We start from the raw sequence: 23,943 nt of genomic DNA, 5'->3' as shown, positions 1-23,943 counted from the left end.
ACTTACTCTCAGTCAGTCTTTCACTTAGTTTGTAAGAGTTTTCGATTCTCAGTCAGCTTCTTTATTTCAAGCCGAAAATCATTCACTCAATCTGTAAGACATTTCGATTTTCAGTCAGATCCACAGTCTCATGTTTACTTTATCCTATAATTATAAATGATACCATTGGTAAGAACCTGGAAGCTTAAGACAGATAGGTTTTTTCTTCTTCTATAAACAAAAACTAAATATAATCTAAAACCTAAAACCGGAAATTGATCTTAATAGTAATATATCCACAAACACCTCTTTTAGAGCCATGTAAAACATACACATCAAATGAAATTCATAAACCTGGCTTTTCCCAACGCACTTGGAATTTGTACATTGTAACTTCTAAAGTCATTTTTCAACTTGTGTGTAATTCTCACCATCACAAGGTAGAGAAATTATTATTCTCAACTTGTCGTCGAAACCCCTTATTATACAAAAATGACGTCTCTAAGAACATTTCATTATACTATTATTTTTCAACTTATAAAAAAGTTTCTTGAGATTTTTTTCTTTCTTTACTCCTTTGTTCACCAAAAGAAAGAAAAAAGAGGACGGAGGTATTGTAAAAATAAATAAGTGTAAATGATACTTAATCTAATTTATTAAGTTTGTAGACAAAGGGTCTATTCAAGTATCAAAATGTGGTTGTTTACTTTTGAGCTGATCGTGCTGACCTTTGGTTTTTTTTTTTAATGGAAGCAAAAGGTTTTTACTGATGGCGGGGCTGGTACCAATACAACATTTATCTATCTAAGGAAGAAGGTAGCATAGAATTTGGTTTCCGTTACAAACAGTGTCTTACACTGCTACAGGTATGATAATTTTTATATATGTTTTATGCAGTTTATTCGCAAAAAGTCAGTCTTACAGTTTATTTTATCATTTAAAGCATTACATCATGATGTATAGCCTATTGGAGCTGTTCCCCCAGTGTCCAGTGGGTGTTATCTGATTAATTGGTAAGTGATATAACTTTTTTCTCTATCATATCTGCATGTATTCATACCAACGCGAAATTTGTATTACGGCTAGCTCAAGACGATGCAAACTACAAGGAAACTTAGAAATGTTTCTATAGCTGCGGTTTCAACACTGGTCGGTCCCATCTCTTTACCAATTAAGGTCATTCCGCATACTTTAAAAAGTGAGAACCTGAGACTTTCACTTTACCATAACTACTCAGACAATGTCATCTCCTCTACCACCAGCTAAACTAGTGTCACTTAAAAATAGTTGTTTCAGTTGTCCTGAAGAAGATTTTAATACTCCACAAAACTTGAGGAATCATGTTCTTAGATTCCACGACCTATAAATGCCTAGCCGCGACGTTAGAATGAAACATAAGGATACAAATGAATTTATGTACATTTCTCAAAAGCTGGATCATCCAATTACTGCTGTATCCTCTGTATTCAATACTTTATCTTGCAAGTATGGTCGTTACGCTTGGTGATGAGGAAATGCACGGTGGTGCTGGTGCTTGATGATGGCGAGGTAAGAGTGTATGGTGAAGCAAGTTTTGTTCTTTTGACCAAGCTTGATATCTTTGGGTATATGATATAGTGTGATTGGCTTAAGAAACACGTTAAAGCCCAGCACTATACTAGTAAAAGAAATCTCATTGACGTTGAACCAGAGAATTACCAAAAAAGAAACTTGCGTTGATAATATATCTGTCTCCACTACACGAGACATCATTGCATTCACAGTGATGGCTGATAATCTCTATACTCCACATCAACCAAAATTGGCGGTAGAAATTATCAAAATCTTGCAACCTTTGGTGACAATATCTGCAGGTTACAACCGTAATATGAGTAGCAACCTCAAACTTAAATTGGAAGAGAATTTGACTGCACAAGCCTCATTGTCATCTTTGAAATTTTTTAAAAATGCTTTTGATTTGCTAAAGAGTGCTTTGGAAAGAACAATAAAGACCCCGAACACAGCAGAGATGACACTCTAAAAAACGTACATGGTTCTATTTGTGCCCTTGTGGCCATTCTAAGGCGCTACCCAACGCCAGCTTCGCAACGGCATCAAGTTTATTGTCTTTTGCCGTCAAATCTATCTGTACTACGATTACATTGTTTATCACAGCTCTTGTTCCTGAAAGCATTGGTAGCTTTTTGCATCAAGAATGCCGCTCCGCCGAAGTCCCCGTCCATTACGATGAACGAATTAAATGGATGAAGGTCTTTGAACTTGTTTCAAAACTGGTTATGATACTAAGAAAACAAGCGTTGATAATTGATCAGCTGCAAAAAGAACAATCTGGTATCATTCCCATCGACAATGTTGAAACTGTACGATTTGTACTTTCCTAGTTTGGGCTTTCTTAACTTATAAATATATTGCTTTAAGTATTTTTATAATGTGACTTTATAATCATATACTCATCTGTATTACTTTTACGCTAGTAGTATATTATTTATTATAAATAAACATCTCCTTTAATACGCGTACAAACTTAAAAGATTAGCTTAGCATCTTCGTATCGAGAGTGAACATAAAAAACATGGCAGATGAAAACAGGACTTCAAGGCCTGAGCTGTTCAACTTAAAGCAACATCGATAGGGGACGGCACAGGAAGGATATTCAGACAGACTCCGCTTCATCGGCCAGCTTTCATATTCCTTCACACTGTATCTTCTTGTACATTGAAATTGTTTTTATGCTCGTATAAATATATAATTCTTTATCTCTCTTCATAGCAATACGTGGCTAAAACATAAGTAAGTACTCCACGACGATTCCACCTTCTACACAGAATACTCTAAATAGCTCAATGAATGATTCGTGTGTATTATCTTAGAACACGTACTAGATCTTAGTTTTATATACTCGTTAACTTTTTTGAGGATGATGAAGAGGCAATGTATTCGAGGGGCTCCCAAACCTGTAGCTGGATAATATCCTGATTCATATCAACCTTCGTTAAACTTTAACTATATTGCTCCCTGCCATTCTTCTTTCCTGAATTGTGCGACACTCTTTTCAAAAAACATACGACACTGTTTTTTTTCAAAGTGCGACATCATTTTGGCAAAAAGTGTACCATCTTGTGTCTCCACATACACACATACACATACACACATAGAATTTTTGATTTCCCGTCTTGTAGTGAGATACACAAACATAATTTTTTTTTTTTTTGTTTTTCCTTTCTTGTCCTTTAGTCCCCCCTTGCAACATTCAGATGAATCATTTCGTGTTTGCACTGTGTTTATCCTCACTCATCGTGGTGTATTCCAGAAAAAAAAAGTCTCTGACATGGGATGGTGCTGCCGCCGCATTCGCACTTGGTATGGTGACCTTTTCTTCTTCCCTCAATGTCTTTACCGTCGTGCTCTTGACTTTCTTCTTGACCAGTTCCAAACTCACCAAATTCAAGGCAGACCGAAAACGCTTATTGGAAGCTGAATATGAATTATCCAGTGAACGTAATTGGATTCAGGTACTCTGTAATGGCTTAGCGGGTGGTGTCGCTGTCTCTCTCTTTCAGATTCTGTGTGAGTCTTCTTCTTATGCTTGCTATGATCAAGCACGTTGGAGTACTGTCTTAATGTGGGCTTACATTGGGTGAGTTTCATCTCCTACCTAAAAAAATTGTGTTTATTTAACTTCGATTTTCTACTTTTAGTCATTATGGATGCTGTGCTGGTGATACTGTAAGTTCAAACAAACATAAATACAAAGAAGAGTCACTCATAGCAACTTGCTTTAGTGGGCTAGTGAATTAGGTATTCTCAACAAGAGTTTACCCACACTTGTTACCACACTCAAAAAGGTCCCAGCAGGCACCAACGGGGGTGTCTCGGAACTCGGATTAGCTGCGTCTTTGGCCGGTGGCGCTGTAGTAGGCTTATCCGCTGCCATCACTTTAGCTCTGGAACAATCCTGTCATGGCTTTGCATGGGAGATCGTGCTTGTTGGCTCTTTAGCAGGATTAGGCGGATCCATGGTAAAGTGGAAACAAAAATATTTTTTTTTTAAAAAAAATGATAACTAATACGTAGGCACATGTAGATTGATTCGTTCTTGGGTGCTACAGTACAAGAAAGTTTATATTCAGAGGATCAAAAGATTATTGTGCCTGGAAGAAAGGCAGGTGAGAATATCAAGGTGATTTGTGGTTCCCCTATCCTTAGCAACCACCAAGTGAATTTCTTAGCTTCTTTCCTCACCACTTCCATCTGTGCTTTTGCTGCCTACTATCTCTACCCACTTGCTTAACAACAACAAAAAATTGTTTTTAATAATATATATATATATAAATGTTTACATATATCCCCCTCCAATTCCTTATTTTCAAATAGTTTTATTATTCTCTTTTTTTTTGTTTTGTTTTTGTTTCCTTATTGTGTTGCAGTAGTGGTGGTAGTAGTGGTAGCTCCAACATTTTGTTCCTTCAACAAGGCATCAATTTCCTCAGGCTTGAACTGATCGTATTTAATCGCATCTTGAACAAGTCGAATCGTAGCGAATTCCACTGTAGGATATAAAATAAGAATTATTACCAACCCTTTCCATCATTCACAAAAAAAAAGGTACAAACAAAAACTTACACTTTTCACTTGTCAAGGTTGTACTATCCATGGTCTTACTCAAGACCTTGATGGCTAAAGCCTTTGCTTCTTCCAGTGTCATTTCTTCTTTATAATCTTGCTTCAAAATACTTTGTGCTGTAGCATTGTTGGCGCCGATACAGGTGGCCTTCCATCCACCGTAGTTACCAGAGGGGTCGGAGTGATACAATTGGAAACCATGATGCTCATCGTAACCAGCAAAGATGAAGGAAACACCAAAGGGACGCAAACCACCGTATTGAGTATAACCTTGCTTTAAATCACATAATGTCTGAACTAATTGTTCCACGGGGATCTCTTCATTATAGGCAAACAAGTAACGTTGTGCACTGGCTCTTGTCCAGTTAATCAAAATATTGGCATCAGCTGTAATACCTGCAACACCACAAATAATGTTGCTATTGTTTATAAAAGACTACATTAGCACAGTGAAAAAAAAAAGTTATAAGAGGCAAAGGGCAGCTTACTCGTTTAATTTGTAAATCTTTTCAGAAGAGGCATCGTTTTCTAAAAGCTTGGAGGTAACCTTTTTTTCGGCGGCGATAACAATACCGTCCTTCGTAAGAATACCAAGCGCGATACCTGCTTGAGAAATAGCCTCCATGGCATATTCGACTTGGTATAAACGACCTTTTTTTTTTGTTTTCAGAGAAATACTTTTTTTAGTTTACAACGAGTCTCTGTCTGTGCTTTATATGTTTACCTTCAGGTGAAAAGATGGTGGTTCTCGAATCGTATCTTCTTGCCATTATTGTTGTATGTAAAAAAGAGAAATATAAAAAAAATAAAGTATAAGAGATAATTTATGCCCTTTCTTTTTTTTTTTCTCGCGTTTAGGTGTTTTTTTTAATACGTAATCTGTGACGTCGAGGACTGACATTGAAATGCAATATTTTTTATTTATTTATTTTTTTATGATGTAGTGAGAGGGAGAAATCTATAAAATGGTTGTATAAGAAGCTTTTAACTTTTGCACACGAATATCAAATGCATCTTTGTCGGACACTTCTTTCGATGCTCTTGTATAAACCGTGTTGGCCAATTGGAACTTCTTTTGGGAGTAAAGGTAAGCAAGGTAAGCGATATAGGTGCCTTCTTTGTCCTCAGGTAAACGCGTAGCTCTTTCATACAAATACTCCACAAATGCAGGACCCGTCTTTGCATCACCAAACTCGTTTTCAATGCCAATACAAGTGAGGAAGAAAGGATGTGTAGGGTAAAAGTTGCGAATGATCTTTTTATACACACTTCTGGCCGCATCAATGCCTTGTGATTGGGCTGCCCATGTCACATAGCTGGATTGTAATAATTCCTTGATGCTGTTACGGTCGGCAGAGGCAGATGTGACAGAAGGTAACAAAGTTGTAGCCTTTTCACAGGCTTCAAAAAACAAGCGGTCCATATCTTGTTGGCTTAATCCATTGTGTTGACCTTGGTTTAAAATCCAGTCATTGTACGACTTCCATAATGCCAGTGATTCTGGGTTGACATCTAATGCACGTGTGTACAATTTCATTGGGCTTTCTTGACCTAATTGAACGCGATGAATCCAAAGTTTGGTCGAATGAGGATATTTAGCCAATCCTTGTTGAGCAATGGCATCAATCTGCGCAGGTTTCACCTTTGTCTTCTCAGCAAAGGCAACCCATGATTCATACAGAGAAGAGGATAACTTGCCCTTCTTTTCACATGCCTTGAAAGTCTTTTGTAATAATTTAGAGAGGTATAATTTCAAATTTTCTTCCGAGACAAGGGAATACCAATCGGACAAGCATTTCACGTATAATTCCCACATTTCCGTCACATCTAATTCTTGGATGGCTGTCTCGAATTCAGCTACACACGCTCTCAATGCAGGAATAAAAGCAGGGTCGTTGCATGAAATATACTGTACTTTTTTATCCTTCTTATCCGCCTTAGTATCCAACACATACAAGTTGCGTTCGGCAAGGAAAGCACGTGCAGCAGGTAAATCCTTCATATCACGACGGATAGTATCAAACACATATTGAATATCCGTTTCCATGTCTGTGAATTCTCGATAGATATCGACAAAGCGTTGTCTGAATCCAATGTCGTTAGGGATCGCCTTGATCGCATTATCGTAAGTGATCCTTGCTAAAAGACCTTGAAGAATGGGATTGTTATCTTCCATCTTCTTAATCTTGTGATGAGGTAAAGCTTCCTTCTTCATTTCCTCCTCTCCCTTCTTCCATGCATCAGCTTCTTCGCCTGTCACAGCAGGTAAATTGATGGTGTTGTCCGTATCCACTTCCTCTGCAGCACCCGCTTGAGGCATCTCCTCATCCTCATCAGTAATACCAAGAACACGTCTTCTAAGCTTGATCTTTTCAATGTAGATCAATTCAAGACGGAAATACTCGTGCCATAATTGTTGATTTTCTGGCATTAAACGGATGGCGCGTTGTAATAAAATACGGGCAGATGCGATATTTGCATTGTGATCGTTTTCCCATGTAGCTGCCATGATCCACAGCGATGCGTTCATTGGATGAAATTGGATTGCTCTGTGTTTTTGAGTGTCAGTATAGGTAGGTAGGACATATATACATGCAGTATAGAATGAAAAAACTTACTGGACAAAGACGGTGGACAGGATGTTGTAAGCCTTGATCTTTTTGGTATATTCAATGTACTGTAACCAAAGTGAAAGATCACCGCCGAATTTGATGGTGGCTCTTCTGAATAAATTGTTGATTCTTTTGATACCCGACCATAACAACTCTTCTCCCTTCATCGCATCCTTGATACCTGTCAAAAAATGTTTAGTCTTGAATTCTATGTGCTTGATTATTTTTAACTGTTTGCTCACCTAAACGCACAATTCGCTTTTGACGAAGATCTTCCAAATTAATTTCATACTCTATGCATCGCAAGAAATCAATTTTTTGTTTGATACGACGTTGTAATGCATACTCGAAATTCGTTCTCTTTTTAATAATCGACTTGATTTCAACCTAAGAAAGAGCTCACCTGTCAGTCATTAGCTTTTTAACATTAAAAACAAAACAAAAAATGCCTACGGGAGTAAAAATATTCTTTTTTTCAAGAGCTTCGAGCTCTGGGATCATGCGCTCGAGGTAATATTGTACAGATTCAGCCATTTTCGATTCAATGTATATAAAGAAAAAAAAAAAAAGGAAACAATTTTTATTTTATTTTTTTTATCTGGGATTTCATTAAGGGCTCCCGCACTAGGCCAAAGTTGTGACTTGTAAATAAGCCACACCTTTCAAAGTAAACCTACACGTTTGCCAAAGACCAGACAAAAGGTACAATACACGGCCATACCACCCAAGATCCAAAAGAAGTAAACGGTATCCACAAAATCTTTGCCGGGTACCTTGACATTCATACCCCACAAACCACCCACCAGCGTCAATGGGATAAATACCGTAGCCAAGAAAGTCAACCGATTCATGACATTATTCGTCATATTATACGTCTGTGTCAACTCGAGATTCACTTGGGCAAGATAATTCGTATGCGCACGATGCAAAATGCGATCATAATGATTGATATTCTGTACCATCGTCACTACGTGATCTTGGATATCGCCTAAATACAACAAGACATCGTTAAATGCCTTCTTTTCTTCCATGGCGTTATGCAGTGGCGTATTGGAGGAGGTATGGATTCTCGAGTTTGCTTTTTTCGTTTGATGGTTCGCATTCAGTAACGCATGATTCACCTGTTGTGGAAACGATTGTTGTTCGATCAATGCGAACTCGCGTGATTTATCCTCGTAACGCTTCATTAGACTCTTGATCACATCTAACTTGGAACCCAATAAACGAGAGAGTTGAGTGGATTTCTTGCGACATCGACTGATTCGGCGCAACATGTCTCCTTGCTCAGATTTTGTCAGGACCAACGAGAGCTCGTCAATCGAGACTGCTTCAATCTCTACTTGCAAGATGATGGGAGCAAAACTATCCGTGACCGCATCAATCAGTGCATAATTCATCCAGTCGGGTGTAATCATCATAAACTCTTTCAATTGATCTGTTCTATCACGTACTGTGTCACAATGATGCGATTTTTTATAACGAAACTGATTTTTAACAAGAACAAAAAAAAAAAAAAATGTCAATAAATTGGATGCAAAGAAAAGACTGAACTTACGGTTAAAAGGCCTTCCTTAAAGATCAAGGTATAAAAGTTAAAGGGCTTGATTTGGTCGGACACATGATCGATATCAAAAGCTCGAAAGCATACAAATGTATAGTTCGGGAATAGTTCTACTTTTTCACGAGGTTCCTGAGCTTGAATGTCTTCTGTGGTTAGCGGATGAATCCGAAATGTCTACATTAATAGTATATTAAAATAGATGAAAAAAAAAAAAGAGATTGCATATTTATACCTACTTTGCTCAAAATTCGCATCTCTTCGGCAGAGGGAGATAGGACATCCAACCACCATCCCTTGGAGGTAACAACTGATTCTAGCGCCTTCTGTCCATGTTCAGTCAATAACTGCTCCAAGCCTGTAGAGACAGTGGCATACTTTTGCGAAGAATAGATATTGAAGCGGACACCTGTCGGCATTAAATCGCCGTATTTGGACTGACCGTATAACTGGTTTTGGCGACTGGGTGTCCTTGCGAGTGGGATGGTGCCTGTGGTGGATAATTTGCGGGTGTGGTTCTGAACCATGCGTTCAAATGCAGCAATATCTACTTGGTCATCTTGACTAGCATTGAAGCGAGGATAAAGGACATCGGTCTTGACATCTTCGTCACTGCCCGACCAACACTTCTTTTCGCTGAGGAAACTGCCGTGAAGACTGGAGGCACGTTTGCTGGGGATAGGAGGAGGTGAGGTCGGTAAAGGATTGTAACTGGCTTCATGAAACGTGGGTAGATTGTTGGGGAAACTACTGGGCGTGGCTCCCGTAGTCACTCTTCTGCGTACCAAGGAGGGATCGTTGGACATGCTTGTAATTTAATCTAATTTTCCTAGATGGTCTGTAAAAAGCATCTTTTGTAATGGTAAAAGGCATATTTAAAAATGTTTCTCTCTTTCTTTTTTTTTTTTTTTTTTTTAGTCACAGTTGAGTTTTAACTATGATGGTGTAAGATTAAAAAAAAGGGCCAATTTATTTCTAAAGCACTGTAGCTGAATGGAGAGATCAACGTTCTGTTTTTTGAAGGGGGATGCGTGGGATTATATATAAAAATGAGAATAAGAAATTTACAAGAGATCGTAATCGTCCAACTAGAAACAAAATAAAAGATTAGCATCATAACACATGCAACAAAGGAATAACAAAAAAGGTGGCTTACCTTGTCGTTGTATTTCATAATCTTTCTCTTGATCTTTGAAGTATCAACCCAAGTGACATAATCTTCCATGGAGCGATTCACCAAGAAGGCAGGATCGTTGATGGTTTGAGGACCGACACGAATATGACCCTGCTCAACAAATGTAACTGCTTCCTTGACAGTCTCTGCCATCTTTAAACGACACATGACAATGGGCAAACGTCTACGACAGAAGGCAGACACGGTGACTTTACGAGTGTCTGAGAATTTAGTGGTGGAGGTCAAGATACCCATATTGTATAATTTCTCTAACAAAGCCTTTTCTTGTGCACTACGGAAAGGATCGCGAGAATCTAAAAGTGAGATCTTGTTGGCCAAACTTCTAATACTACCCACTAATTTGTTGTATCTATTTTTAAGTGTTAGTAAAACAAGAAAGAGGGGTTTGACACACGATCTATATTTACTTGTGGTAATCTTCTCGTTGTTGAAGAAAGTAGCGACGAATCACCTTCATTTCACGCATGGAATCCTCCTTCTTCCATTGTAAAAAGTCGACCTTTTTTAAGAGCTTTTGTTCATGATGCTTCAACTGTCTCATTTGTGTATCTTTTTTCTTTAAAGCGAAAAAAAAACAATTCACCCATCGAAATCTGTTATAAAAAAAACTTTAAGACAGTCACGCTTACAGTTTATTGGTTTAAGTAAAATGCCTTCACTACTGTGCTACGACCATTTGCTAAATTAAGCATTTATTATGTGATGTAGGTAAACTTCCCTTGGATAAAGTTCACCTGTGGTGTATTTTAATATATATAATTCAGGAAATTATAGAAGGTTTTAATCCAGCAGCAACACTATATATCCAAATATTACTATGAGATGCACTATATAAAAGAGATACATGAAGCATATTATATTAATTGTATAGATGCAGATCAGTCTTAGTAATCAACTGGCGGGTCCATGTAATGGATCAAATACAAGGGGGGGGGGGGGAATAAACAGAATTTTATGAAATAGAAAGCATGCCGATGATTTATATAATACAAATATTGAAGTGAGGTTACGTTTATTATACATAAATTTACATTTTCTTCCATTCCCCGCCCTCATCCCCGGAAGCAGAAAGCAAACGATTAAAACACTCATCTCTACGAAGAACATTTTCAAAATGAAGCGTGGTCCCATCGGCTAGCGAAATATCAACGCCATTCGAATGCCATACAAGCATATCATATTGCTTTGTCTTTTTCACACCAACAATATCTGTGTACGCACATTCAACAATAACATTACTGCCTGTCATGCGTGACGTCTGAAAAATAAAGCCATTCTCCTGGATTCCAATACGTCCAGGAATTGTGCCTCGGTATAAACATCCAAATGCTACAAATGTATGTTAGCTTTGTTTCACACCAACACAATTTATTTTTTCTTTACCATCGTTATCTTCATCCGCAGGAATTTCATTTTGGATTTCTAGCTTCTTTTTTTTCTTGTTATCGATGGTCTTCTTAACTTTGTTGACTGCAGCAGCAGCTACGAGCATGCCTAGTGTGGTAGCAGCAGAGGTTGCAGCATCTTGAATTCCACTTGAACTTTTTTCGGGTGTCTTGTACCCTTTGTCAACTGTTGTTACCGAACTAGTGGGAATATCAGACATAGATACAGAAAACTTTTGAGGTGTTGGTCTTGGTGGGCCTTGTGTTGTTGTTTCTGTCTTTGGCTTTCTTAATGGACCGTTTAATCGTACAACTTCTAAAGCATATTCAGCGTCATTAGGTACATCCCATAATAACAAGTTCAAGATATTAAAAAGTCGACGATGTCTAGGATAATATGAACGAAGTGCTTGCAAAACAAAGAATTCAATACCGATATGGAGAAAGACCATTTTACCAATTAGTTTGAACGGCAGAATGGTTAGGAAGAATGATGAACCGATTACCATGATTAGTAGGAATCGTGTCTTGGCGGGTCTTTTCCAGGTGACGAGACTAATATATAGATGGGTTAGCTCTTTAAAAAGACTGTATGGTTTGCTCATTTCTTTACTTTTTAATGCGCTCGAGGTAATCGACTGTATCAGACAACTATGTATAAACCATGATTAATAAAAATTGTGGTACATAGGTGTAAATGTGTATTTACGACAAGCTGAATAGTAGGGCCATATTCCGTATAAATACTGTTGCGCCACTCCGAAATATTCAGGTCGTTAAACAAATCAAATGGTTTATATTGCGAATTTTTAGCCACAGTTGTTCTCATCTTCATCCAAAATCCTCTATCCCATGACTTGACAGTGGCGTCTGTTTCAGGTTGCTCTTCCAATGCATCGATACCATATTGAGCAAACGTATCTAGGCGAACCCAAGCAATGCCGATGGCTAACCATGTACACACAAATGCTAAAATCAGGTCGTACCACCATAATATCACATACAACTAAAAAAGGAAGATTACTTAAATAAGGATCTACTTTTTTTTTTGTCTGTGGTGTAACCTACACTGGCTAGACCGGCTGTCAGAGGTTTATTTTCCCAGCGATAAACCGACCTAATTTTTTTTGCAGGCCCAATGAATGGAGCTACCATCGGGTAAAGTCTATCTAAATCGTGCTTAACTTGGTTTAACGAGAGAGGTTCTAAAGGACGATCAATTTTATCGTATGCAGCAGAGGCCACAAAGTACTTAATCCACTAGATATATAGGCGTTTAGTTTAGCAGAAAGAGGTCATGTGTGTATGTATATGGGACGCCCAGTGATGCTTACAGCCTCTAAAAATTCGACCCACTTGGTAGATATAACAGTATCGCCCTTCTTCTCTTGAAATTCAGATAGTTTGGGAGAAGACAGGTCGGTTTTTTTGCGTCTTCGTACTTCTTTAACGTGTTTATGAAGGTGTGAGTAGTGTTCGTCCATGCTTGAGTCGCCAGTGGAAGGAGCAGTATGACTCTTTTGAATAGGCTGTTTATTGACGGTGAGTTCACCTACAGATCTCGAACGGTCTGGTAAAGCAGGTGGTGTACTAGCTCCAGTTTCGTTCATTGAGCTCATTAGTTGCGTTTATTCAAGATTGTTGATTAACAAAGAGAGAGAGAGAAACGTGGGGAAAGCAACAAAAAAGAAAAATATAAATAAGTGAAAACCTGTGCGCATGTTTAAATTATTATGGAGTTTTATTGTTCCATAAATTTGACACACCGAGATTGACACTTTTTGACTTCTTTTCTGCCTTGTTTGTCCCAATATACTCGTTGCAGATGACAATTTAGGCTCTGTATAGCCTGCATTTACAGTTGCTAGAGAAGTTTTTCCTTGTTCTTCTGGATCCCTTTTCCCTGACAACACCTTCTAAGATAGAATCTGCAGACAATGTGACGGCGATTATGCCAGGAAGGAAAGAAACTTTGATGGATTGATTTTTTTTTATGTAGGAACAGAAGCTTACTTATGGCTACTGCATTCTACAGGCTATAAAAAGTATGTAAAAAGAAAAAGAAAGGAGATAATAAAGAGATAGTCGAGGAAATTGTGAGAGTATCACTGAAATTCCGTTTTAGCTAATCAGATGTTTGTCCCCATCACTTTTATATATGTATCTTTTTTTGGCTCTTATGATAGTAGCACCTTTTTGACAACGTTATGGTACGACATAGGCATCTTTCCAATCATGCTAATTATGCGCGCGCACCATTTTTTTCTGGCCGGTCAAATAACACCATGCTTTATTATTTTAAAAGCCAATTTTGAAAGGACGATAAGGGTCAATGGCAATTGGTCCAATTCATTTATTTTTTCTTCAAACCAAAAAGTCCGAGTTTTGCAAATTATTTTCTTTTATCTCTTTTTCTTTTTCTTTTTTGAGAACAAAAATGCCACCTCAAGAATCACAATGCCTTGATAGTGGATTAACTAGGCCAGTGAATTTGTCGACGGAATCGCTGGATATGATGAGAAGTGATTATATACAAGGTTCAATGAAAAAGTAGGTAACTGTCAAAAAATTAATTGTACAAAAATAGAGAATTTTTTTTTTTTTATTGGCCCTGTTGAATTAACAATTTTTGTGTATGTGTCTGTAGATCATCTACCACTGAGTATACCCGGGAACAATTGGTAATATAAAATAAAATAAAAAAGATTTATGCAAATTTATTAATATATATTTGCTTGCATTATCGTAGTTATCCTTTGTGAAATGCTTTGCTTCAGATACAGTGGAAACAACAGGCCGATGGAAAGAGATGATTGATTCTGTAGTAGCTATACCTAGTGCCTTGATTCGTTATGGTATTTTGTTTCCCCTTCGATTTGTGGCACTCGGAGCATCTACCGCTGCCTTTTTTATTACTTTACCTATTGCTGTAACCCTGCAGAATAGTAATCTCGTCGTAAGTAATCATTGTCATTAACAAAAACTAACAAGTATTCTCATCGACTCTTTTCTTTCTCCTGCATTCATTTAGTCGCTTGCTGTGAAATATTATTGCAAGGGAATCTTGTTCTCCCTGGGTGTCAAGGTGAATTACATTGGACAAAAGCCTGAAATAAATGAACCCCATGTCTTTGTGGTAAGGACTGAACAGAAAAAAAAACTGAAAAAAAACCTGTCTAACCAATTTGTTAGGCTAACCACACTTCCTATCTTGATTATATCTTATTAAGTGCCAACAAATTCCCTCACGCAGTGGTCATGGCACGACACACCGGTGCTTTAGGTATGTAAGGTTGAATAATAATAATAATTTTAAAAAACTGACATTCTGATAATTTTAACAATAGGCTTCTTGCAGAACAATGGATTAAACTATTTGCATTCATTAACCTTTGATCGTGCTAATATTACTGAACGCAGAGACTTATCCGAAAGGTAAATGAATTATGATTGAAATATATGTCACCCAGTATTAACCATAAATCACCTAGTTTAAAACGACATGTGAAGTCGGCAGATACTTGGAAAAATCCAATGATTATTTTTCCTGAAGGTACCTGTGTGAATAATAAGTATGTGATTCGATTTCAAAAAGGTGCGTTTGAATTAGGTGTCAAAGTCTGTCCTGTTGGTATCAAGTAAGTTTGTGTGTGTGGTCTATATATCATAACATGTGATAATTAATATTTTTAATAGATATGGCCGACAATGGGGAGATCCGTACTGGGATACACGTAAAGGATTTATGCATTACGCTTATTATAGAATGACGAGATGGATGACGTCTGTAAACATCGTGTATTGTCCACCTGTATCCCCTAGAATTGAAGAAACGGCCTCTCAGTACAGTGATCGTGTCAAAGATGTGATTGCAACTTCCATTGGTCTCGAAAATGTAAACTTTAACGGTATGGCCAAACGTGACTTATTGTTGGCTCAAGCAGAAAAAGAAAAATAATCATCCCCCCTCCACACACACACACACACACACACACACACACACCCTATCCCCTATTTATTACCACCCCATTTTTACTAAATATTTCAAAATATATAAATACAGTGCTTACCGCTCCAAAGCCCATTGGCGTTATAAATTTAGCTTACACTTTTGCGAAAACGATGTTCTACTTTAAAAATCTAGACTGATAAAAATAAAAAAAGCGTATCGCAGTCCTCGATGTGGAGGTCGTTGTTGTCGTTGTCGTTGTCGTTGTCGTTGTCGTTTTGCTTTGCATAGATTTAAATGAACGATAACGGTAGGAATTTATTCGTAAATAAAGATTTTACTTTTTGTCTTGAGTGCGTCTTTTGCTATGCTCATAAGAGCTTTTTAAGCTATTAGCAAAGGTATATTGTTGTAATTCGTCGAAAATAGAAAAAGAGATAGAAATCATATAAAGATAAGTTTTATTCCTTCGAAAATATAAAAAAGAAAAATTAAGAATTGACCTCTTGGACGGCAAAGGATATCCAAAGTTAAATCAGGCTTATATATGAATAAGACTAGTTCAGATTTTAGTAAAAAGCAAACTAAAATAATCTTGCGGTCATTTCACATGTAAAAGACTGGAAAGCAGGCGAAAAGACCAACAGATGAAAAAGGTGAGGTAGTTAACAACACCCACCATCGACATTGATGACGACACTGGAAATTGCGATACATTTTTTTTTTCGCGAATTAAAGCCGTAAGCTCACTGCATATAAGATAAAAAGATAATCAGGTAAAAAGAGGACATGTGATATCTTTCATTTGTCACACACAAAAGAGAGATCAAGAAAAACTTTATTTCATCAAAAGCTTATCTGTGCCACAAACATTTTTGTTACATTATAAATTATTGGAGATCCACACAACCTCATCTATTTTTTCTTCTTTTTTTCCTACTTTTTTTTTTCATCTTAAAAGTTTGCGATGCCTCCTAAATTGACCGCTGCTGAAATCGAAGCAAATGATGCTGCCAGATTAAATGAGCTTGGCTATAAACAGGTAAATTTCTACCATTATTTTATAACAGAGTAAAAGGACGATGATCTAAACGAACTTATTCACAGGAATTAAAAAGAGAATTGGGGGTAAATAAAAAAGCAAGTCAATAATAAGATCAGCATTCCTTAATATTAAAATGTAGTCGTTTGGAAATTACGGTTTGGCCCTGAGTGTCGTATGTATCTCCTCTGGATTGACAAGTTTGTTTTCCTATGGTTTGAAAACGGGTGGACCGGTAAAATGTTAGGCTGAATGTGAGAGAAATAGCGATATTAATGTGGGGATGTAGGTCGTTATGGTATGGGGTTGGGTTGTGGTGGCCTGCTTCACTTTATGTGTCGCTTTAGCTATGGCAGGTAAAACAGATCATAAGAAATATCGAGTGAGAATTTTTTTTAAAAAAAAAAAAACTAATAAAAGTATACTAGAAATTTCATCTGCTTATCCTACTTCGGGTGGTCTTTATTGGTGGGCAGCACGATTAAGCTCAAAAAAATATGCACCTGCTACCTCGTGGATGACTGGATGGTTTAATTTAATCGGTCAATTTGCCGTGACCGCAGGTATCATGTATGGTATTGCATTAATGATTGCAGCTACCATCAGTATTGGCACAGATGGAGCGTGGGTGCCAACAGTAGGTGCCACAGTTGGAATACATATAGCTCTTTGTGTGACCGAAGGCATCGCAAACTCCCTGGGATCGAGAGTCATGACAACCCTGAATAGTAAAAATAATAAGCGAAAAGATCTTTTTTATATCATCAAAAGATGACTGATAGATCAATTTTCTAGATTTCAGTACGTGGTGGCAAGTCATTGCACCTGCTGTCATTATGATCACCATTGTAGCCAAAGCACCTACCCATCAAGCTCCCAAATTTGTCTTCACGGAATTCAATAATGATTCGGGTTGGACAAATACTGCCTATGTGACGGTAGTAGGACTTTTACAAGCACAATTCACTTTGACTGGTTATGATTCCAGTGCTCACATGTCAGAAGAGACTAAAAATGCAGAGATTGCCGGCCCCGTGGGTATGACAATGGCTGTGATAGGTAAGCTGTTTTTTTATGTTTAATTAATGAATATATGTAGATCATAAAAAAAAAGCTAAGCATGTAAAAAAAATATAGTGAGCTCGTTGATGGGTTTCTTGTTCATCATTGCGTTCTTGTTTTGTATTCAGGATTTTCCCAATACGGTGAATACAGCCACGGGTTTCCCCATTATGCAAATTATGGTGGATTGTGTAGGTAAAGTGGGGGCCATTGTCATGATGGTCATGTTGATCATTGCTTGTTGGCAGTGTGGATTTGCTAGTGTAGCAGCCAACTCTCGTATGATTTATGCCTTTTCTCGTGACGGTGCTATGCCCGGAAGTCAATACTGGCACAAGATCGATACCAAGCGACAAGTAAGTTCTTTTTTTTATATATATGTACATTTAAAGACATGTGTCTCTGTGGGATGAGCAAGTGTAACATGTAACACTATCTTTTTCTTCTCAGGCTCCTATCAATGCGGTTTGGTTATCTGTCTTTATCGCTGCTATCTTGGGTTTACCTGCTCTGGGTAACTCTACGGCCTTCTCAGCTATCACATCAGTTGCCACGATTGGTCTTTATATCTCGTACGCAGTTCCTATCTTTGCCAAGATTGTCAACAAGAAACAGTTTGTAAGAGGACCTCTTCATTTAGGACGATTTTCTGATGTGATTGGAGCGTAAGTGCAGTGTAGGATGTATTTATGTGAATATGGGGTTTCTAAACTCATTTTTGTTAGAATTGCTGTTCTTTGGATCTGTATCATTACTATCTTGTTTGTTCTTCCACCAGTGTGTAAGTCTGCTAATTTATTTTTATAAGATGGGACTTTCAGAGACTTACTCGTATTCGTTTATTGTAGATCCAATCGATGCAGTCAGCATGAACTGTGAGTAAATCAATCTATATGTAAATAGTTGACATTGGTTACTGATACAAATGATAATTTTTAGATTCTTGTCTTCTTGTGGGCCTTGTGTTATTTGGAGCAGGTGGTAGTTGGGTGTTTAGTGCCAGACATTGGTTTACAGGTCCCGTCATTAACTTAGGTAACAAGGAAGAAGGGGAGGTCAACTTGGAGAATGACAAAAAAATGTTCAAGACAAGTGATGATCTTGAAGAAGGTGCAGATTCAAAAGAAGGTGTGAAAGTATCTGAGGTTGAAAGGGTTGCCTGATGATAAAAGTTCCCATATACCTATAAAAAAACACATATCTACATCATAACACACTTAATCCCACTTAATTTAATAAATGATTAAAACTTATATACTTTTTGCGACACATGTATTAAGAGGAAACTGTTGTATTTATGTTTGTTTGTTTTGTTTATTATATAATAATGATTAAAGGGTTTAGGTTAAGAAAGAAATATGATGTCTTTTTCCGAATCTAAGTATAAAAGATGTTTTCGTTTTTTAAAAAAAATGGTGTGTGTAAAAAAGGGGGGGAATAAATAATAATTTACAGGAAGTTGCAATATTAAAAAAAAGCTTTTTTTGGTTTCTTTTAAAGCTTAAAGATAGCTCTGTTCTTGTTAGGACTTGCCTTTGTACGCTTGATAGCCCAGTCACGACCGATCCAAAGAATACAAATACGTTCCCAAATGATGGTAGCAGCACAGTTAGCCACCATAAAACCCCATAATTGCCAACGGAAATAATGAGGTAAGACGTTATGACCCACTGGTGAGTTATAAGGCGCAATCTCCCAAGTAGGTTCAGGATAACCCAATTCCACCAACTTACTGGCAGTACCACAGTTCAAACGGAAGATACAAGAGTATGGGTTAGGATCGGCCAAAGTAAGGTAACTACAACTGACAAAGAAACAAACCCAGACAAAGACCAGAGTATAGTTTCTCCACCAGGATCGACGGAATTGAGAGCCGAAATTGACAATAGCACCATTGTTAAAGAACTGGAACATAATGACGAGAGAGATGATTTCAGATTCAAAGTTATCACCAATCAACCACCATTTAGCAGAATCCACAGAGGAACTGTCAAATTCGTTACAGATAAACCAATCTTGTTGGAAAAGCCATACAACACTGCAGACAATAAACCAGAAATTGATAAAGATACAACCAAGCAAAGAAGTCAAGGTATAGACACCCAATGGCTTAGCAGAAGGACGAGAAGCACTTAAACGAAGAGCAGGTTGAGCTTGAGTAATGGCAAATGTCATGGTGGTAGTCATGAAACCGTCAATAGTGATCCAGATAGATTGAGGAGCAATGACTGTGAAATAGAACATGATTAATTCCCAGAAAGCCATAGATTCACCGTACAAGATCAAGAATTTGTAATTGGCGAAACTTGTAGCGAGAGCAGCACGACCTTGTCTTAAAAGTTCAACACATTGCATGATGGTACGGTTACTGGTACTGAAGGGAGAAACGATAGAAGCTTCGGCTTCAGATAAGGCAAGACCGACATGAGCAGCACGGAGAGCACCACAATCGTTACCACCATCACCGCACATAGCAGTGACACCCTTTTCCATATGAAGTTGAACACACATAACTTTATCGTTGGGAGTCATACGAGCGAAAACACGCGTCATAAAGAGATACTTACGGATTCTTTCCTCCTTAATCAAGGCTTCAAAGGCACGGCCTGTCATGGCTAATTCGATTCGTTTTTCGTGTTCCTCATGAGGATCTTGATCAATAACGTGATCAACATCGACCTGATCTCCAGATTCAATATCATGCCAGACAACAGCACCAGCAACAAGGTCAGCCAAGAGAACACGTTGATGAGGCTCCATCATACCACATTGACGAGCAATATAAATACCTGTCAATGCAGTATCACCGGTAATCATAACAACACGAGTATCACCGTTCTTTAATTCGGTGATGGCTTCAGCAGTATCATGTTTCAACATATTTCTGAAGAGAACAAAACCAGCAAATTCACAATCTTGTTCGAGTTCATCACGAGACATTGATTTCAATTGCTCCATGGTAACATCTTGACCGAGAACACCGATATCACGATGAGCCATAGCAAGAACGTAACAACCTTCTTGTGCAAATTTAGCAGCTTGTTGATCATAATCCACAGGAATGGAGTCGGGATGAGAAAGATACTTGACACGTTCGAATGAACCCTTGAGGAAAACATGGACATGTTGAGTTTCGGGATCAAGAACAGCAACGGATTGAGAAGCACGAGCATGAACAAATTCAAAACGACGAACGACATGAACCTTCTTCTTTTCAGTGGTAGCGTTGGGAGTAGGGGAAGGAGCGGTCAATGTATCAAGATAGAAAGGTTCCTCAGGTTCCAATAAGTCCCATTTCATGGCATTGTAAGATTCGATATCCACAGGGTTACCAATGTATTGATCCTTGACTTTGGTGACAGCATGACATGTAGCAATACCCATAGCCAAGATAGGTTCCATCTTGAGAGGATCTTCTTCACGATGACCAAAGGGACCAATGACAGCAGAAGGTGCGGAAACAGAACCGTAAAATTCAAGACCTTCCCGCGTCAAAGTACCAGTCTTATCGAAACAAAAGATACGGACTTTACCAGAGAGATTGATACGAGGAAGATCAATACAGAGAATCTTTTTACCACGAAGACGAGCAGCGCACACAGATTGATTGATGGTGAATGCAGCAGGTAATAAAGGAGAGAAAATTTGAGACATGACAAAGACACCATAGAACCAGCTAGTGATGTTACCACGACCCATCAAGTATAAACTCAGACAGAAAGCCACGAGACCCCAGATCAAAAGGATACAGATGGCCACCTTGATATGTTCATTAAAGATGAAGGAGACAGGAGCAGGGAAGAGAATCTTGTGAATGAGAGAACCCTTTTCGGTAGCGATACCGGTACGAAGAGCCAAAGCATAGACACGACTCTTATCACCCGTGGCGGAAGAGGTGGGTGTAGTTTGTGAGACGCCAGTACCAGCATATAAAGTATTGACTTTACCGGAACCGTTCATTTCATACACATTATCATCGGTTGCAATGGCAATTTTACGAACAGGCATAGCTTCACCGGTCAATGAAGATTCATTGACAACGACAGTACCGGAAAGAATGACAGCATCACAAGGGACGAGTTCATTCTCTTCAACTTCAAAGACATCACCAGGGATCAAATCGGCGCTGGAAACGGAAGCCCATTGACCATCGCGTAATACAGTAACGGGCGTAACATGTTCTGCCATATCTTGAATACGAGTTTCGGCACGAAGACGTAAAAAGACACGAATAAAAGCAGCGACAAGAATGATACATGTTTGAACAAGACCCAACTTGTAGTATTGGAAATAATACCAAACCCACATACACATCATTTGATAGAGATACAAGAAAGAGGTAAACCTAAAATATATAATTGTCAGTTCCGCAGAAAAAAAATTTGTTTGTAATTTACCCAAGTAGGTAATTTTACACCCGAGGTAAACTTTAAAAAAAAAAAGGTAAACTTACTCTTCGATGACAGCCATAAAGATAGTGGGTACATTGACCTTGATGATATTAGCACCAAGCATAGCAGCTCTACTGACGGCTTCTTGAGTGGTAACACCCTTGGACCAAGCTTGAATTTGACGATTGGTTGAACCCAAATCAAATTCATAGGGTTCAAAACGAGCCTTTTCTGTGTTATAAATATATCTCATACATTGGTATTCAAAGTAACGGAGCTTGCTTTCAGTAATCTTGACGGGGGAAGTGGAAATCAAGATATCTAACCTATTGGATGAAAGAAGAATAAAGTTTACAATGGTTAGGCTTTCGGACTAAAGATTTACCCTATAAGAGTACAACAAGTTTTTTTTTTTTACCCCAGACGCTTTGTTACACGGCCTTCAATTTCTCTGAGTTTGGCGAGCCATTTACTATTGTCAGCCAAAAAGATCTGACCTTCTTGTCTGCGTTCAATTTGAACAAAGGGACTCTTGTGAGGATAAGATTCAATTCTGAAGTAATTACGAATGGTGTTTTGTGCAAAGATCATGACACAGAACCAAGCAGCAGAAATATGCCAGACAGCGGCAAAGATTTTGGATGAGAGATCAGAAGTAAGGAAGATTGCTAATTCTATGCCACCTAACGTGCCATCTGATTGTGTGACATTGTCAGTAAAATAATAAAATAAAGATGTGGTACAAGTAACGTATAATAGGGTTTTTCAAACTTACAATAATCGCCTACGATACAACCCAAGAAAACAAAGAATAACAAGGTAGTAATCACCACAGATCCAAAGGCGAAAATACCGAAATAATCATTGAGGAAACCACGAAACTTCAATTTCTCGGATTCTTGAATTGATTCAGAAGAAATTGAGGTCTCAGCGGACTTGTCGAACTTTTCCTTGTGCTTTTCATCCAATTCTTCCTTCTCTGCCATATCCATTTTACACTCCGATTCGTCGAGCTGAGAATTTATCATGATGGGTTTGTGCGTGGTGGTGGAAGTCGTATCAGCAGTAGCAACGGCTATTTGTTTGCTGTGAGCAGCAACGGCACGGTGATATTTGGCTTCACGAACATTCTTATAAAACATCCACAGCACTAAAATAACTGCTTGAACACCCATTAACACCCAGACACTAATCCACATTGGTTCAGTATAGGTAAAGTTAGGTTCAACCAAGGGACATGTTAACCACAGGGAAGAAGTGTTAAAATCACCCCAGAAGCCAATGACGGAATTATCGGTATTTGCATTTGCGGCACATTCTCTTTGGGTTTGTACGATTTGGTTGACAGGATCGAAATGGGTAATATTGATAAGTTGGCCAGCGGCACAGGGTAAATAGTCGACAGCTGCTCCATTATCATTGCCATCACACTGACAGGCGTTGGTAATACCTTCGCAAGATGCTTGACAAGTACCGTCAAGACAGAAAGATAAACCGGTAGGACATGTAGCAGCTAATGCAGTTGGGCATGTACTTTGATCCTTGACACAGAGGACAGGACACTCAACGTCGTAATGGGGGAATAAAGGGCACAATTTACCGTATCTATCATAATCGTTTGCTTTATACAAAAGGGAAGGTTAGGATTAAATAACAAACAAACAGATTTGTTTTCTTACGTATTTCAAACAAAGGTAGAGCAGTAACAGCCAATACAAATGTGGATAAACCACAAAGGACCGTATTAATCTTCATGTTTTTTTCAAAAAAAAAAAAAAAAAAAAAAAAAAATGTGAAAAGAAAAAAAGCGATACAAAAGAAGACTAAAAAATTAAAAAGAATTTCTCAGCTTTTAAACTCTCGTCACAAAAATATGGGTTGATACCAGGTACGACAGTAAATTATGATTGGAAATTTGTATTCCCCGCCCAAAGCTTTTAGAGAAGCGTCCAATCAATGAAATGAATTAGAAATTGTTTGTAGTTTGTGATCCATTACATCTTGTATGACTCGAGTTTTTTTTTCTTTATTTCTTAAAATTCATTTGAACACAGAAATTACAAAAGAAGGCACCCTGGTTTACCAAAAGGAACCCTTCTTTGATTACACCTCACATTGAGATTACATAAAAAAGGGAATTAGGCTTA

At 38.0% G+C, this 23,943-nt stretch overlaps 10 protein-coding genes across 10 annotated transcripts; 4 read left to right on the top strand and 6 right to left on the bottom strand.

Moving 5' to 3' along the window:
- Positions 1 to 1,393: 1,393 nt before the first annotated feature.
- Positions 1,394 to 2,360, top strand: EV154DRAFT_479583 (uncharacterized protein; the record flags this gene model as incomplete). Its single annotated transcript, XM_051598268.1, has 4 exons — positions 1,394 to 1,482; positions 1,597 to 1,832; positions 1,946 to 2,004; positions 2,043 to 2,360. The coding sequence occupies 4 exons, from the start codon at positions 1,394 to 1,396 to the stop codon at positions 2,358 to 2,360; spliced, it is 702 nt and encodes a 233-aa protein (XP_051459556.1).
- An 851-nt stretch (positions 2,361 to 3,211) lies between these two features.
- On the top strand, positions 3,212 to 4,442 carry EV154DRAFT_550114 (integral membrane protein DUF92-domain-containing protein). Its single transcript, XM_051604908.1, has 4 exons — positions 3,212 to 3,616; positions 3,678 to 3,705; positions 3,762 to 3,998; positions 4,064 to 4,442. The coding sequence occupies exons 1-4, from the start codon at positions 3,234 to 3,236 to the stop codon at positions 4,268 to 4,270; spliced, it is 855 nt and encodes a 284-aa protein (XP_051459555.1). The 5' UTR covers positions 3,212 to 3,233; the 3' UTR covers positions 4,271 to 4,442.
- EV154DRAFT_461412 (proteasome subunit alpha type-4) lies at positions 4,310 to 5,428 on the bottom strand. The gene is made up of 4 exons (XM_051597549.1): positions 5,327 to 5,428; positions 5,091 to 5,253; positions 4,603 to 5,021; positions 4,310 to 4,526 (listed from the first exon to the last, which is right to left on the bottom strand). Exons 1-4 carry the CDS (start codon positions 5,370 to 5,372, stop codon positions 4,393 to 4,395), a joined length of 762 nt encoding a protein of 253 aa, XP_051459554.1. The 5' UTR covers positions 5,373 to 5,428; the 3' UTR covers positions 4,310 to 4,392.
- Positions 5,429 to 5,502: 74 nt separating this feature from the next.
- EV154DRAFT_550112 (U3 small nucleolar RNA-associated protein 6-domain-containing protein) lies at positions 5,503 to 7,767 on the bottom strand. Its single transcript, XM_051604907.1, has 4 exons — positions 7,668 to 7,767; positions 7,457 to 7,601; positions 7,221 to 7,395; positions 5,503 to 7,151 (listed from the first exon to the last, which is right to left on the bottom strand). The coding sequence occupies exons 1-4, from the start codon at positions 7,746 to 7,748 to the stop codon at positions 5,561 to 5,563; spliced, it is 1,992 nt and encodes a 663-aa protein (XP_051459553.1). The 5' UTR covers positions 7,749 to 7,767; the 3' UTR covers positions 5,503 to 5,560.
- EV154DRAFT_584034 (uncharacterized protein) lies at positions 7,455 to 9,578 on the bottom strand (the record flags this gene model as incomplete). Its single annotated transcript, XM_051606726.1, has 4 exons — positions 7,455 to 8,698; positions 8,770 to 8,949; positions 9,012 to 9,376; positions 9,398 to 9,578. 4 exons carry the CDS (start codon positions 9,576 to 9,578, stop codon positions 7,877 to 7,879), a joined length of 1,548 nt encoding a protein of 515 aa, XP_051459552.1. The 3' UTR covers positions 7,455 to 7,876.
- Positions 9,579 to 9,719: 141 nt separating this feature from the next.
- On the bottom strand, positions 9,720 to 10,523 carry EV154DRAFT_601051 (30S ribosomal protein S4). Its single transcript, XM_051607207.1, has 3 exons — positions 10,375 to 10,523; positions 9,929 to 10,316; positions 9,720 to 9,860 (listed from the first exon to the last, which is right to left on the bottom strand). The coding sequence occupies exons 1-3, from the start codon at positions 10,506 to 10,508 to the stop codon at positions 9,837 to 9,839; spliced, it is 546 nt and encodes a 181-aa protein (XP_051459551.1). The 5' UTR covers positions 10,509 to 10,523; the 3' UTR covers positions 9,720 to 9,836.
- Positions 10,524 to 10,569: 46 nt separating this feature from the next.
- Positions 10,570 to 13,135, bottom strand: EV154DRAFT_502575 (uncharacterized protein). Its single transcript, XM_051600813.1, has 6 exons — positions 12,687 to 13,135; positions 12,421 to 12,612; positions 12,062 to 12,358; positions 11,966 to 12,003; positions 11,351 to 11,907; positions 10,570 to 11,296 (listed from the first exon to the last, which is right to left on the bottom strand). The coding sequence occupies exons 1-6, from the start codon at positions 12,969 to 12,971 to the stop codon at positions 10,995 to 10,997; spliced, it is 1,671 nt and encodes a 556-aa protein (XP_051459550.1). The 5' UTR covers positions 12,972 to 13,135; the 3' UTR covers positions 10,570 to 10,994.
- Positions 13,136 to 13,754: 619 nt separating this feature from the next.
- On the top strand, positions 13,755 to 15,355 carry EV154DRAFT_502570 (uncharacterized protein). Its single transcript, XM_051600812.1, has 8 exons — positions 13,755 to 13,902; positions 14,000 to 14,033; positions 14,102 to 14,308; positions 14,384 to 14,488; positions 14,545 to 14,635; positions 14,700 to 14,787; positions 14,844 to 14,990; positions 15,049 to 15,355. Exons 1-8 carry the CDS (start codon positions 13,790 to 13,792, stop codon positions 15,308 to 15,310), a joined length of 1,047 nt encoding a protein of 348 aa, XP_051459549.1. The 5' UTR covers positions 13,755 to 13,789; the 3' UTR covers positions 15,311 to 15,355.
- An 864-nt stretch (positions 15,356 to 16,219) lies between these two features.
- EV154DRAFT_502569 (amino acid/polyamine transporter I) lies at positions 16,220 to 18,664 on the top strand. The gene is made up of 11 exons (XM_051600811.1): positions 16,220 to 16,343; positions 16,409 to 16,429; positions 16,486 to 16,578; positions 16,633 to 16,699; positions 16,772 to 17,071; positions 17,139 to 17,402; positions 17,481 to 17,761; positions 17,856 to 18,070; positions 18,131 to 18,186; positions 18,254 to 18,280; positions 18,345 to 18,664. Exons 1-11 carry the CDS (start codon positions 16,269 to 16,271, stop codon positions 18,566 to 18,568), a joined length of 1,623 nt encoding a protein of 540 aa, XP_051459548.1. The 5' UTR covers positions 16,220 to 16,268; the 3' UTR covers positions 18,569 to 18,664.
- A 36-nt stretch (positions 18,665 to 18,700) lies between these two features.
- On the bottom strand, positions 18,701 to 23,583 carry EV154DRAFT_601047 (uncharacterized protein). Its single transcript, XM_051607206.1, has 5 exons — positions 23,476 to 23,583; positions 22,572 to 23,417; positions 22,215 to 22,491; positions 21,859 to 22,122; positions 18,701 to 21,750 (listed from the first exon to the last, which is right to left on the bottom strand). Exons 1-5 carry the CDS (start codon positions 23,549 to 23,551, stop codon positions 18,900 to 18,902), a joined length of 4,314 nt encoding a protein of 1,437 aa, XP_051459547.1. The 5' UTR covers positions 23,552 to 23,583; the 3' UTR covers positions 18,701 to 18,899.
- Positions 23,584 to 23,943: the final 360 nt, after the last annotated feature.

This window comes from Mucor mucedo, assembly GCF_025094135.1.
Source record: "Mucor mucedo strain NRRL 3635 chromosome Unknown EV154scaffold_27, whole genome shotgun sequence".
In the NCBI taxonomy this organism is placed as follows: domain Eukaryota; kingdom Fungi; phylum Mucoromycota; class Mucoromycetes; order Mucorales; family Mucoraceae; genus Mucor; species Mucor mucedo.
The sequence above is the reverse complement of the archived record's forward strand: the minus strand, read 5'-3'. Positions and strand labels throughout refer to the sequence as shown.